The 13742-nt window shown below is 40.3% G+C and overlaps 2 protein-coding genes across 5 annotated transcripts in view; one reads left to right on the top strand and one right to left on the bottom strand.

Moving 5' to 3' along the window:
• The first annotated feature begins 4594 nt into the window (after nt 1-4594).
• Nucleotides 4595-8500, top strand: LOC146692849 (gamma-interferon-inducible lysosomal thiol reductase-like). The gene is made up of 7 exons (XM_085433074.1): nt 4595-4969; nt 5783-5971; nt 6059-6130; nt 6215-6307; nt 6750-6902; nt 7350-7418; nt 7505-8500. Exons 1-7 carry the CDS (start codon nt 4829-4831, stop codon nt 7562-7564), a joined length of 777 nt encoding a protein of 258 aa, XP_085289200.1. The 5' UTR covers nt 4595-4828; the 3' UTR covers nt 7565-8500.
• Nucleotides 7860-13742, bottom strand: part of LOC146692848 (3',5'-cyclic-AMP phosphodiesterase 4C-like) — an 82226-nt gene continuing 76343 nt past the window's right edge. For all 4 annotated transcript variants that reach the window (XM_085433067.1, XM_085433065.1, XM_085433066.1 and 1 more), the window contains one exon: nt 7860-12795. In XM_085433067.1, coding sequence (XP_085289193.1) covers nt 12226-12795 — 570 coding nt within the window. In that variant the 3' untranslated portion in view covers nt 7860-12225. The remainder of the gene's footprint in view (nt 12796-13742) is intronic.

Genomic DNA, 13742 nt, shown 5'->3' with positions numbered 1-13742 from the left:
GATTATGTTAGTTTAAATGAATCAACACCCCCGAGCCATTCTAACTACCAGAAATCTCGAAGCACAGGCCGAGGGGGCGGTGTGGCAGCAATTTTTCACACCAGCCTATTAATTAATGAAAGACCAAGACAGACTTTTAACTCATTTGAAAGCCTGATGCTTAGCCTCGTCCACCCCAGCTGTGAAACTCAGAAACCAGTCTTACTTGTTATCATCTATCGTCCACCTGGGCCTTACACAGAGTTTCTGTCTGATTTCTCAGACTTTATATCTGATTTAGTTCTGAGCTCAGATAAAATAATTATTGTGGGTGATTTTAACATCCATGTAGATGCTAAAAATGACAGCCTCAACATGGCATTTAATCTGTTATTAGACTCAATTGGCTTCTCTCAAAATGTAAAAGAACCCACCCACCACTTTAATCACACTCTAGATCTTGTTTTAACATATGGCATAGAAACTGAACATTTAACAGTGTTTCCTGAAAACCCTCTCCTGTCTGATCATTTCCTGATAACATTTACTTTTACAATAATTGATTACACAGCGGTGAAGAGTAGACTTTATCAAAGTAGATGTCTTTCTGAAAGCACTGTAACTAAGTTTAAGAATATAATCCACCCACTGTTATCATCTCCAATGCCCTGTACCAACACAGAGCAAAGCAGCTATCTGAACGCTACCCCAACAGAGGTCGATTATCTTGTTAATAATTTCACCTCCTCACTACGTACGACTCTGGATACTGTAGCTCCTGTGAAAACTAAGGCCTCAAATCAGAAGTACCTGACTCCGTGGTATAATTCTGAAACACGTACCCTAAAGCAGATGACTCGTAATCTGGAGAGGAAATGGTGTGTCACAAATCTAGAGGATCATCATTTAGCCTGGAGAAATAGTTTGCTGCTTTATAAGAAAGCCCTCCGCAAAGCCAGAACATCTTACTATTCATCACTGATTGAAGAAAATAAGAACAACCCTAGGTTTCTCTTCAGCACTGTAGCCAGGCTGACAAAAAGTCAGAGCTCTTTTGAGCCAACCATCCCTTTAACGTTAACTAGTAATGACTTCATGAACTTCTTCACAAATAAAATTTTTATCATTAGAGAAAAAATTACCAATAATCATCCCACAGATGTAATATTATCTACAGCTACTCTTAGTACCATTGATGTTAAGTTAGACTCTTTTTCTCCAATTGATCTTTCTGAGTTAACTTCAATAATTACTTCCTCCAAACCATCAACGTGTCTTTTAGACCCCATTCCTACAAAACTGCTCAAAGAAGTCCTGCCATTAATTAATTCTTCGATCTTAAATATGATCAACCTATCTCTAATAATCGGCTATGTACCACAGGCCTTCAAGCTGGCTGTAGTTAAACCTTTACTCAAAAAGCCATCTCTAGACCCAGCAGTCTTAGCTAATTATAGGCCAATCTCCAACCTTCCTTTCATATCAAAAATCCTTGAAAGAGTAGTTGTCAAACAGCTAACAGATCATCTGCAGAGGAATGGTTTATTTGAAGAGTTTCAGTCAGGTTTCAGAGCTCAGCACAGCACAGAAACAGCTTTAGTGAAGGTTACAAATGATCTTCTTATGGCCTCTGACAGTGGACTCATCTCTGTGCTTGTCCTGCTAGACCTCAGTGCAGCGTTCGATACTGTTGATCATAATATCCTATTAGAGCGATTAGAACATGCTGTAGGTATTACAAGTACTGCGCTGCAGTGGTTTGTATCATATCTATCTAACAGACTCCAATTCGTGCATGTAAATGGAGAGTCCTCTTCACACACTGAGGTTAATTATGGAGTTCCACAGGGTTCAGTGCTAGGACCAATTCTGTTTACATTATACATGCTTCCCTTAGGCAGTATCATTAGAAGACATAGCATACATTTTCACTGCTATGCAGATGACACCCAGCTCTATCTGTCCATGAAGCCAGATAACACACACCAATTAGTTAAACTGCAGGAATGTCTTAAAGACATAAAGACCTGGATGGCCGCTAACTTTCTGCTTCTTAATTCAGATAAAACTGAGGTTATTGTACTCAGCCCTGAAAATCTTAGAAATATGGTCTCTAATCAGATTCTTACTCTGGATGGCATTACCTTGGCCTCCAGTAACACTGTGAGGAACCTTGGAGTCATTTTTGACCAGGGCATGTCCTTCAACGCACATATTAAACAAATATGTAAGACTGCTTTCTTCCATTTGCGCAACATCTCTAAAATTAGAAATATCCTGTCTCAGAGTGACGCTGAAAAACTAGTTCATGCATTTATTACTTCCAGGCTGGACTACTGTAATTCATTATTATCAGGATGTCCAAAAAACTCACTGAAAAGCCTTCAGCTAATCCAAAATGCTGCAGCAAGAGTCCTGACAGGGACTAGAAAGAGAGAGCATATTTCTCCTGTTTTGGCTTCCCTTCATTGGCTTCCTGTTAAATCCAGAATTGAATTCAAAATCCTGCTCCTCACATACAAGGTCTTAAATAATCAGGCCCCATCTTATCTTAATGACCTTGTAGTACCATATCACCCTATTAGAGCGCTCCGCTCTCGCTCTGCAGGCCTACTTGTTGTTCCTAGAGTATTTAAAAGTAGAATGGGAGGGAGAGCCTTCAGTTTTCAGGCCCCTCTTCTGTGGAACCAGCTTCCAGTTTGGATTCGGGAGACAGACACTATCTCTACTTTTAAGATTAGGCTTAAAACTTTCCTTTTTTCTAAAGCATATAGTTAGGGCTGGACCAGGTGACCCTGAATCCTCCCTTTGTTATGCTGCAATAGATGTAGGCTGCCGGGGGATTCCCATGATGCATTGAGTTTTTCCTTTCCAGTCACCTTTCTCACTCACTATGTATTAATAGACCTCTCTGCATTGAATCATATCTGTTATTAACCTCTGTCTCTCTTCCACAGCATGTCTTTATCCTGTCTTCCTTCTCTCACCCCAACCGGTCGCAGCAGATGGCCGCCCCTCCCTGAGCCTGGTTCTGCCGGAGGTTTCTTCCTGTTAAAAGGGAGTTTTTCCTTCCCACTGTCGCCAAAGTGCTTGCTCATAGGGGGTCATATGATTGTTGGGTTTTTCTCTGTATCTATGAAGCGCCTTGAGGCGACTTTTGTTGTGATTTGGCGCTATATAAATAAAATTGAATTGAATTGAATTGAATTTATCATTTTATCTTATTTATATTCTGGTCAAAGTGGACTTTATTATTATATTTGTTTATTTTTTGTTGTTTGTTTTTGTTAACAGTACAGATCCAGTGAGAGCACGTCAAAAGCATGTTACAGTACGTGTCAACATCCAGCAGCAGCCCATATTCAGTTTCAACACTGTTATTGAAGGAAACTGTTTCCAGGGCCTACTCCGTGGATCGGCTTCCTCCGAGGCGTGGACGTCTATCAGCAGAGAATGTACCTTCACCTATCAGCAGAGAATGTCCCTTAGTCTGTAACACAGTCAAATATATTCTCAAGTAATATTCAAGCATGCCATTCAGCGTGTTAGTACGAGCAGCTCGGGAGCAGCTTGGGAGAACAAGAAAACAGAGACTGCTTTAGATTGTCTTCCCAAAGTGACTCAACTTTATTCACAAGTACAACAGTTTATATAGAGGGTAAAATTCATGAGACAGCAGATTTATCAGTTTAAACCAGTACAGACCAAGATAAGGCAGCGTCTTCCTGCCCTTGGGTGAAGAAGCATCCTTTGTGTAGTTTATTAGTTCAGCTACAATTGTGATTATCTCAGCGACATATTTTCAAGGCACAAAACGAAGAGTTCTTTCATTAGTGAAATCTGAAACAAACCATTTGGCCTTCAACAGGCGTCTAAAAGATTAAGAAACTAATGTAGCTGAGGGAGTGATCTCTGTGGTATTTCAACCTTGTTGAATGACAGAGTTTTCCTGTATAATGTCACTATAAAACAATATCCAGTAAATGCTCCCATGGTACTAAAATACCTAACAGTTATCATTTGAATTAAGATTTTTAAATGTGAAAGGGGTTTGCAAGGCACTGCACGTATGACATTATGCATACAAAAGCTTTTGGTCCCTGTGAATTACATAATCATGTGTCAATGAGTCACACCATGAACGCCAATTATTGACAGAGACAATGAGCAACCGTCTTACTTATCTGCTCTTGAACTCTCTTCACCTTTTAGCTTCTTAGTAAGTTCCAATGCAGTACAAATTCAGTGGTGTGCCTTACTCTTCAACGCAAACGTTAGCCACCCTTTGATCTCAGTAAGAGCAAAAATAGCAGACTTTCTCGTTTATAGCCACAGAGATGCTAACGGTTAGCTTCAAAATTGTGTTCGTGCAATTGGTGAGAATTTAAAAAGGCAAACAGTGGATCTGCCCATAAACAGTTCATAGAATTTTACACATTACCAATTAATAACATCAAAATCCAAGGCCAAAATCGAAGATGGCGCAAGATGCCGCCTTTCATCTTTCATTAGCTGTTTCTGCAAAGAAAAGAAGAAAAAAAAAAAACCGTCAACGCTTGCTCTGCGTTTCTTTTTTAAATTTTAGTTTAGTGGCTAACTAGTTTAAGCTGGATTTTTTTAAAGTAAATACTAATATATATTAAATCCTATCAAACTGTCAGCATTTTCAGATCATTATTTTGTTACTCCCTTATACTCCGGAGCCAGAAACGGTGATGTCCGAGGATTACTGAAGGCAGCATTCACACCTGTAGTCAATCAGCTGATTGGGCGGTTCCAGTGAGGAGCATCTTCGATATTCTCCGTCCTACTTTCTCAGATTTGTGTGGATTCCTTTGCAGATGCCAACATGAAGCTCTCGGGAATCCTGGCTGTGCTTTTGCTCGTCTATACTGAACGGAGCGGTTTCGGGATGTGTCATCCCAAACCGGCCTGTCGCTACCCTCCCTCCCAGTGGTGTAGGTCCCTGGAAATAGCGATAGAGTGCAGGGTAAGTCTGACCACACTGGGGGTCATCTATGCTCCTACTAGTAATTTTGTTTAGTATAGGCTAGGCACAAGTAAGCACAGCTGAACGAGATTTAAGAAGTTTATTCCATTTTTATACGTTATTCGTGTGCTTTTACTCAGTAGAATGTAAAATGGTCCTCTCAGTATGAAAGCGTCTTCTTAATGTAAACACTTTAAAGCAAAGGACTAGCAGGAAAACAAGAGGAAAAGTTTAATATTGCTATTGTGCACCCAAATGGTATCATTCATCACTGTCGTATAGAGGACAGTTTTTGTGGAGTTGAAAGTTTCCTTGGTCTGGACATTAATAAGAGTCATGCCTCAGAAATTCAACACCAGAGGTTGTTCATGTGACTGACAGAGCAGCTTGAGGTCAAATCATGCAAACACCTAATCAGTTTAGAGAAAACAGAGTCTGGAGGAGGAGATGAATGTGCAGTGTCGCTTCCTTAGACCATTTTGAGCTTTGTGTCTTTTATTAATTTTAATCTGTCCTTCCTCTTTATTATTTCAATAATGTAGAAAATGCTCAGAGCACCGAAGAGCTATTCTTTTCAGTTTTCCAATGATTGTGTTTTAAACTTTGCAAAATGGTTCAAGTCACATTTGTTACTTTTTAAAAATTAATCCTTGTGCATGTCATGGAAATGTTCTTCAGCACTGAACTTGTATGTGAGCGTGTTTGATGAGCTTCAGAAAAGTGTTTTCTGTAAATGTAAATCATGTAAGTTATGAAAAACACTTTTTATTTGTCTTCTTACTGAAATGGGATGACATCAACTCTGTTTTGTAGGTGGAGAAACAGTGTATGGAGGTTAATGCTACCAGGCCAAACCAGGCTGTCCCTGGAGTATCTGTCACACTGTACTATGAGAGTCTGTGTCCAGACTCCAGAGAATTTATCACTCAGCAGCTTTTCCCTACCTGGACAATGCTGCAGGACATCATGGCTGTCACACTGGTGCCCTATGGGAATGCTAAGGTCCATCAGTCCTTCCTCTGTTGATGCATGCAGCATACAAAAACAAATGTTTCACCTGAATAAACCTAGGCTTTGTTTCTCTTGTAGGAGCGTCGCTCAGCAAACTCTCCCTTCACCTGTCAGCACGGAGAGCCTGAATGCAGAGGAAACATGATCGAGGTTTGAACAGCTTAAACTTTGCATGTGTTTTTTGTTTTGTTTTTTTTCTGCTGGGTCTTCTAGACTGATTGATCTCTTCCTCAGGCCTGCATCCTCCATTTAACCGAACACTCTCTTGCATTTCACATCATCTACTGCATGGAGTCATCTGCAGATGTTCTGAGCGCTGCACAGTCTGTGAGTAACTTCAGAAAAAAATGTTTATTTGATATAAGGGTCGTTTTCATTTCCAGTGATCACAACTGTTACTGTGATAGCTGAGCTCATGGTCCTGAGGAGCCAGCACAGGCCATCAAGAAAATAACCCCCCTGCTAACCTGATTCACGTCCTCGGGAAAACTTGTTTCTTGATGAGTTTATGGTCTCAATCCCTGGTTTCAAGTCTAATTGTATACAGTGTGATGTTTACTCTGATGCTGATTAAATAAAAACAACAAATGAAAGGAGAAAAGGACGGCCTACTCTGTAACTGAGGATTGTAACAGCTCCTGACATCAAAAAGCAGAAATGGCAATCACAAATGCTCTGCTCAAATTCTGAACGGACCGATAGGGGACATCACATTCGCTATGTCATTGCCCTTCTGCTTTTTCTGTTTGTTTTCTTTTTCTTTTCTCAGTGTCTCCGGCTGTATGCTCCCTCTGTGCCCTGGTCCAGAGTTGACTCGTGTGTCAAAGGAGATCTGGGATACCAGCTGATGCGTGCCAACGCTCTTATGACCAGAGCCCTGAACCCTGCACACACACATGTGCCCTGGATCACCTTCAATGGGGTAAAACGCAAGCTGAGATTTGTTTAACATACTGAGAGGTCTATCTGCTTCTCATTTTAAAAAGCTAGAATTTGAAATTAATTCTGAGCTGCAGAGAATATGAACTAACTCATGTTTTCAGACAAGGCTTGTGCATCTTTCTGCACTTCTAGTTTCTACAGTTGTTCAGAATACACCAAATCTGTAAGAGCTGAAGTGAAAAGATCTTAATTTTTTTTTCTTTTAAAAGTATAAAAATCATGTAGTCCCTATCAGCTGCTTAAACTCATAACTGATATGACAAGGCTGAAATTATTACTGTGGACAGAGTTGTAAGTTTAAATTTCATAATTTGGGTTCAAAGTTTAAAAAGGAAAACTTAGATAATCAAATATTCCAAGCGAATTTAATACCTTTGGTGGGGTTTACAGAAGGAAATGCTGGCACTAAGTGCTGTCCTTATTACAGGAATACACAGAAGAGAATGAAGACAAAGCAATGTCGTCCCTTTTCCAACTGGTTTGTCATCTCTACAAGGTGAGTAGATGTATTTGTGAATGAAGTGCTTTGATTCAAACACAACTCTAGCGTCTGACTTTTTGTGCATGTTTCTGCTTCTACAGGGGGTGAAACCTCCAGCCTGCGCTGGAGCTCCGGTCCGGCTCGACAGAAGCTTCTGCTGAACATGAAAAATAAAGTTATGTCAGTGCTACAGGCAAACAGCCAAATGTGACACGTTAAATTAGCCATACTAATGTTTAGTTTGTTTCAGTGTTGTCGTTAATACTATGAAAACGTAAGCATATAGAGTATTATAACTTTCTTGTGTAACAGAGCAGATAACTAAGTTGTCTTTTAATTCAAATATGGTTTATAATAACAAATGCAGCCAAACACAGGATAAAAATTTCCATATAATTTATTGGCATTTTCCACTTAAAACACCCTGAACTCCCGAGACTCTTTTGGCTTAAAATGCGAAACAAAAATAGATTTAATTTCTCTGACAAAAACATCGGAGTGGCAGGTGGATACATACTTGTGAAGTATACTTGATTTTTAGGCTCCAGAACATAAAATCAGACATCCTACGTTACAGTACTTTGTATCGACAGACACATCTGAAGAATAAATATCTCTATAGAAGTTTGCACGACACAGAGGCTGAAAGAACAAGACTGCATGGACGTGGGTGGAGGCGGTGTCAGTGCAACACTGTCTCTGTGTAGAAGCGGGAACGCTCCCGCTCACCGACACAGATGGCGCTGTATGGCACTGACGTCTTCCTGCAAAGAGCCACGGTGCTGAGTTTAACCTGCTGTAACTCCTCAGACTGTTCAGTGCTGAGCAAATTACACCTGCTGTCAGAAAACTGTTGCTGTATATCTACTAAAACTATCACACAGGATAAAAATATGAGCTTTTAATTTGTTCATTTTTGTGTTACAATAAGAGAAAATGATGACTAACTGGAAACACATTATTTGTTGTGCCACATCTGAGAAAAATCAGTTTGATCTCAGAAGCCAAATTTTTGAATGTATTTTTACATTTTTGGACGATTATTCCTTAATTAAATGTAGTACAAATATAATAAACTTCTTTTGGGGGTAAAACCATTGTTTTTGCTCTTTGTTTGTGCTCTTTGATAATGTAGCCATGTGAACATTGCTACACTATGCAAAAATGTAACTAAAATAGGTTTTCTCCTCATAGAAAGCTGTTTGACTGGATCAAAACCAAAGGATCTTGACGAATGGCTGACAAACCAACTTTTGACACGATACATGTTTTTTGATGATGTAACAAAAAAAACAGACGTTTAAATGCAGTGTTTTGAAAATGTTTACTCTTCCGGGTGATGCTCAAAGGCTTTGAGGTTCACTGGCTTACATTCAGCCTGTTACACTCTAGATAATTATAAAACTAGCCAAATGCAGACACTTTTGTCATACGAAGGCATCTGTGGTCAGCTGGATACTGATATCTAAATATGCTAATGAGTAAAAATTACTGTAAAAACTGAACTGCTCTGATTGCAATGTGAACGGTTTAATAGGAGACACTTTTAATATGACATATCTACTCACAATTATTTTATTAGACCTCTAAACTGTCTTTAAATCTGGAGCCTTTGAAAAAAATCTTCTTTTGCACACTTTGTAAACGTTCTCAAAAAAATGTAAGTCTGGCAACAGTTTTCCCACTTTCCTCTTTCTCCACGGAAAAGTGAATGGAACAACAGTCTGAGGATCAGCATTTCGAAATCATCACAGTGGTCCTTTAGCACAAGGCTCAAAACGTTTATAAACCACGTAAGGCTGATCAATAAAGCTTACTAGCTGAAATAATGAAATACTGTTGGACTAGTGTTTTCTACTACTGCCTGACTGGGAAGTGCATCGTATGTTGCGTAGTGCTTGCTTACTTCCCGGTCTTTCTACCTCAGTGACGGCGACAAACACTGTTCTAGGCTGAATGTGTACTTGGTACAGAAAGACAAAGTCATGAAACACGTGAAAATACACACATCCTCGAGTCTCAGCTATCTGATTAGGAAAGAACTGAACAGACGGATCCAAAGCTGCACAAAATCTATTGAATTGTTTGCCTTAAATACTGTTAACATGTATCATTTGTAAAAACTAACACTATAAAGTTAATGACTTTGATACAATCATCAGGTTAAAATCTCTAGTGTAAAAATGTACAGCATTGTAGGCTGGCAGGTGTTTGTGTGTTGTCAACACTTGTGGCACACATTTATCCCAGTCGAGCACTATCTACCAAATAAGAGCTGATGGAGCACAGTCTGTTTAGGATGAACTACAGGTGACTTGTTTCTGCCACCTGAGCTCTCTCTGATCTCTACATCGGTATCTGTCGGCAGGGTAGGAAAACACACCGCTGGGATTTTAGAATTCAAAGATCCTCGTTGGGTTTTTTATGGAAAATAAAACAATTTAGAAGCAGCATCTTTAGTTCAGATGTGTAAACATGTTTTACTGTTGACTGAGGTTTGAAGGTTTGTGTGTCGAAACAACATTTTACCATTAAAGGATAAGGCTGGCATTTTTTACATTTTCTAAAATACCTACAAAAACAAAATCAACAGCAAGGGCCTCTTTTATAAAGTGCTCTGAGCTCAAGTATGATTTAATCAAACAGGTGTCAAAGCCTGTGATGAACTATGCTGCTGGTTTGTCTTCCCCGCTCTGTTCAGATCAGATGGTTGATGGCTCAGGTGCCCTCAACATCTAGACTTATAGCATGGCTGAAGCTTTTAAATTTCCATCTATCAGCCATTATAAATGCACACACTGATAGTTTGTCAAACATCCAAGTGGCTTCCTTGGAGGGAAGTTAACAGGATGCTCGCAGAGTTTTGGGAATTCTATCTGATCTGAAAGACATGATGAATACACGTGTTACAGAAGTAATATAGTAGATTACTTGTTACTTTTACAAGAAACAAGCAGTAAATCTTAAATTTCCCTGGACATAAGCACAGATCTCCTCAGTAATCTCTCTAATCTCTTATAAGCACTTTAATAAAATATAACCACAAAAACAACTACACAAATGTTGGTTTTAAAAACAAAACAAAACATTTGAATGAGCATAGAAGTTCACAGAGCTTCAAAACAGTAGTAGCTGGAGCTGCTGATTTTAATTGTAGCAGTACAGACAGAAATAATGTGACTGCATGAATAGTGTTTCCCAACAAACATGTGGGAGCCTTTAAAAAATCAACAGTTTCTTTGTTGGACACATTTTCATCAGGATGGTAGAAATAAGATTGAATGAAAACGGACTAAATTATAATTAGGGAGCATGTGCATCTATGGAACATCTATAGAACAGATGCCACACAATACTTTGTTATAGCAGTGGTTCATTGTTTGCTGATTATTTAAAAAAGAAGGTTTTTGCCAGCATTATTCTTTTATAAGAACAAATATTCAGAATCGGATTCAGTTTGGGTCTGAGGTGGGAGGCTGAGTTTTATATTTCACCTACAGTTGTTGGAGTTTGCACACCTTTGGACTGTCTCAAAACAAACAGATGCAGTCCTAGAATTCCAATATTATCTGACCGGTAGATGAATAGGAACTTTATTATTGTTGCACGCCATCAAATCCTTTGTTGAGACGCTAGTTTGTGAAAGCTGGTTAGTTTCCCGCCCTGCCTTCTGGTACCTTTAGTCAAATGCTTTGTACTGTGTTTTTGTGATCAGCAGGCCTACAGTGGGTGAAGCCCTTTTTTTGTGACTGAACAGAAGAGCTGAAATGGCCGAGACAGTAAAGTGCTACTGCGGACTGGAGGCACCCTGATTTAAAAAACCGAACAAAACAAATGCTTTTTAAGCACTTAACCACAGACGAGATCAGCTAATGTACAACAAGGAACAGGTTGAAAATCAAAACAGAACAATGACATCATTAAAAGTCACTACAGGTACAAAATAAAATAAAGCTTAAACTAATTATACAGGTGGTGTCTTATAGTATCAACAGGTGAGACTGGGGTAAAGTCTTCTTCAGTGTTCAGTTTCTGTGGTGCTACAAGCTGGTTTAAGTATGTAAGTTGCCAAATTGTATATTAAAGGGTTTTGATTAAATGTAGAGACACACCATGGGTTAAAGTCTCATTTGTCCAGCTTGGAGGTAAATCAAACTGGAAAGACTGTTTGGGGTGGTGGTCAGGTTAGGGGGTACCCAGTACATCTGTGCTACATTAGATTTATGTTTCTCTTCATACCCTGAGGTTAAGGTCCACCGATTTTTCTCATTTACATCCCGTATTTGGTAAAATGATTCATCTCTCACATCATTCTTAAAGAAATCAGACTCACTTAATCCAACGAGGACTCAATAATTTTATACCTTAAACTGAAATTATGGTGCAAAATAATTTCCAAGACCCTGTCACACCACTGCGGTCCTCATTCGCTGCTCGCGTTCAAATGTCACAGTTATTTTGAAGGAAGACATTTCCTTTACCTTGTTACCTCTTGTTAGAGAACAGGCCTCAGCTTCGTTCTTCTTCCCAGAATAAACGCAGCAGTTTCGTTTTCTTTGTTTCTGTCTGGGACTCTCCAAACTGAAGCTATAACAAACCAGGATGGCCTATCAGGCACCCAAAGATAGGCAAAAACTATTCTCCCTGCTGAAAAACGAAACCTAAAACAGAGGGGGAACATTCCTCTGTTCTCCAGAGTGGGTGTCTCCAGTGTAAAGGGACTGTGGTGATTTTACAGACATTATTGGTAAAGGCTTGCCCTGCCTCCATCGACATACATCCAGCACCCATGTCTCTCAGGCAGGGCAGGTTGTGCTGGTCATTATGTGCCCAAACGCAGGCAGGCCACTCCGTCGCCCTCCTGGCTCAGTTCTCTGTCCGTGTCAGCACCTTCCCGCCCTGGGGAGACTGGCGCTCTTTGAGGGCTGGGGCTCCGCACCGACATGGCAGCCAGGTTCAAGGTCCGAGATGGGTGAGGCGAAGGGGGACGGTACCTGCCGCTGCTGCTGCTGCTGCGGGGGTCTGGGGAAAGAGATGGGGAGGAGGAGTCTCGGTGCCTCTCCGCAGCAGACTGAGACTCATTCTCTATGGGGCTCTCAAGGTCAGAATCTGCCTCCTCCTCTTCTTCCTCCTCTTCCTCCAGAGTTAATTCAAACTGGAACTTGTCCCCTCCTCCTCCTCCAGAAGGAATGGGTGCGCCTGCTCCCAAAGCTGCTGGTCCCACCTCAGCCTGGTGCTCTTCTGGGGTGGAAGGCGAGGGGCTGCGGGGGATCATGCTCTGGTACCACTCCCTGTTGTCCTCCAGCGTGTCCAGGATGTCCTGAGCGTCGGGGTGCACTAAGTCGGCCCAGGTCTCCCACAGCGGGTGCACAATGAAGTCAATGAAGCTCACCTGGTTATGATAGTAATGTTAACAATATTACAACAGCAAACGTGACAGGAGTACGATACATAAAGGACAAACAGGATCACATTTGCAGAGTAAATACTGGAGAGGTGGTTTCAGGACACGTAGGAAAAATAACAAACTGTGCAAAAGTCTTGAGCCACTCCTCATTTTTTAAATATTTTTCCCAGAAAAATGGGAAATATGTGCAGCAATTTATAGAAATATAAATATACATAGAAATGAAGTATATGAGGCAGAAACAGCTGAACAATCAGTGAGGATTGCTTGCTGTTTCAGTAATGTTGGAGGCTAATCCATGACTGATAGTGTTCGATTATGTGTTTTTTTTATCCAGGTGTGCTTTTACTGCATTGGCAGTGTGTTTGGGATCTTTGTCATGCTCAAAAAGAAAACCGGTGCCATTTAGACACTTTCCAGATGGTGCTGCATGATGGATCAAAATCTAACTTTACTTTTCTGTGGTCATAATTCCATCAATGCTGACAAGAGCCTCCATTGTGTTTTACAGATATTCACTGTGGCACTTTCTCTCATTTTCAGTCCTGTTCTTATGTAGTTTGGCATACCTCAGCTGTTCTCTGTGTTTCCCTTCCTTAAGAATGGCTTCTTGACAGCCACTCTTCCACTGCATCAGCTCTAGAGCCAGATGCATTGCACAGCACATCCATTTGAAAAGGTCAGGTTCAGGGCCTGAACTGAAAGTGAGTGAAAAAGCATCCAAATGTCTAAAGAAAAATTTTGAAAGACTTTCAGAAATCCTGGAGAACTTTTGCTCAAGAGCACTTTAAAAGTATTATAATAAAGTTTGCCTCCTTGGAAACATAACACAAGGAAATGAGGGGTGGCTAAAGATATGCACAGCACTGTACTTTTAGATTCAACCTATGAAGGCGTATATATTAGCTCATTGCTTATTGTATTGCAATTAT

Source organism: Copadichromis virginalis, linkage group LG15, assembly GCF_057382275.1.
Source record: "Copadichromis virginalis isolate Kocher_CV1m ecotype Utaka linkage group LG15, C_Virginalis_male_GT1.1, whole genome shotgun sequence".
In the NCBI taxonomy this organism is placed as follows: Eukaryota; Metazoa; Chordata; class Actinopteri; order Cichliformes; family Cichlidae; genus Copadichromis; species Copadichromis virginalis.
Note: the sequence above shows the minus strand (reverse complement) of the source record. Positions and strands in the feature narration are given on the sequence as shown.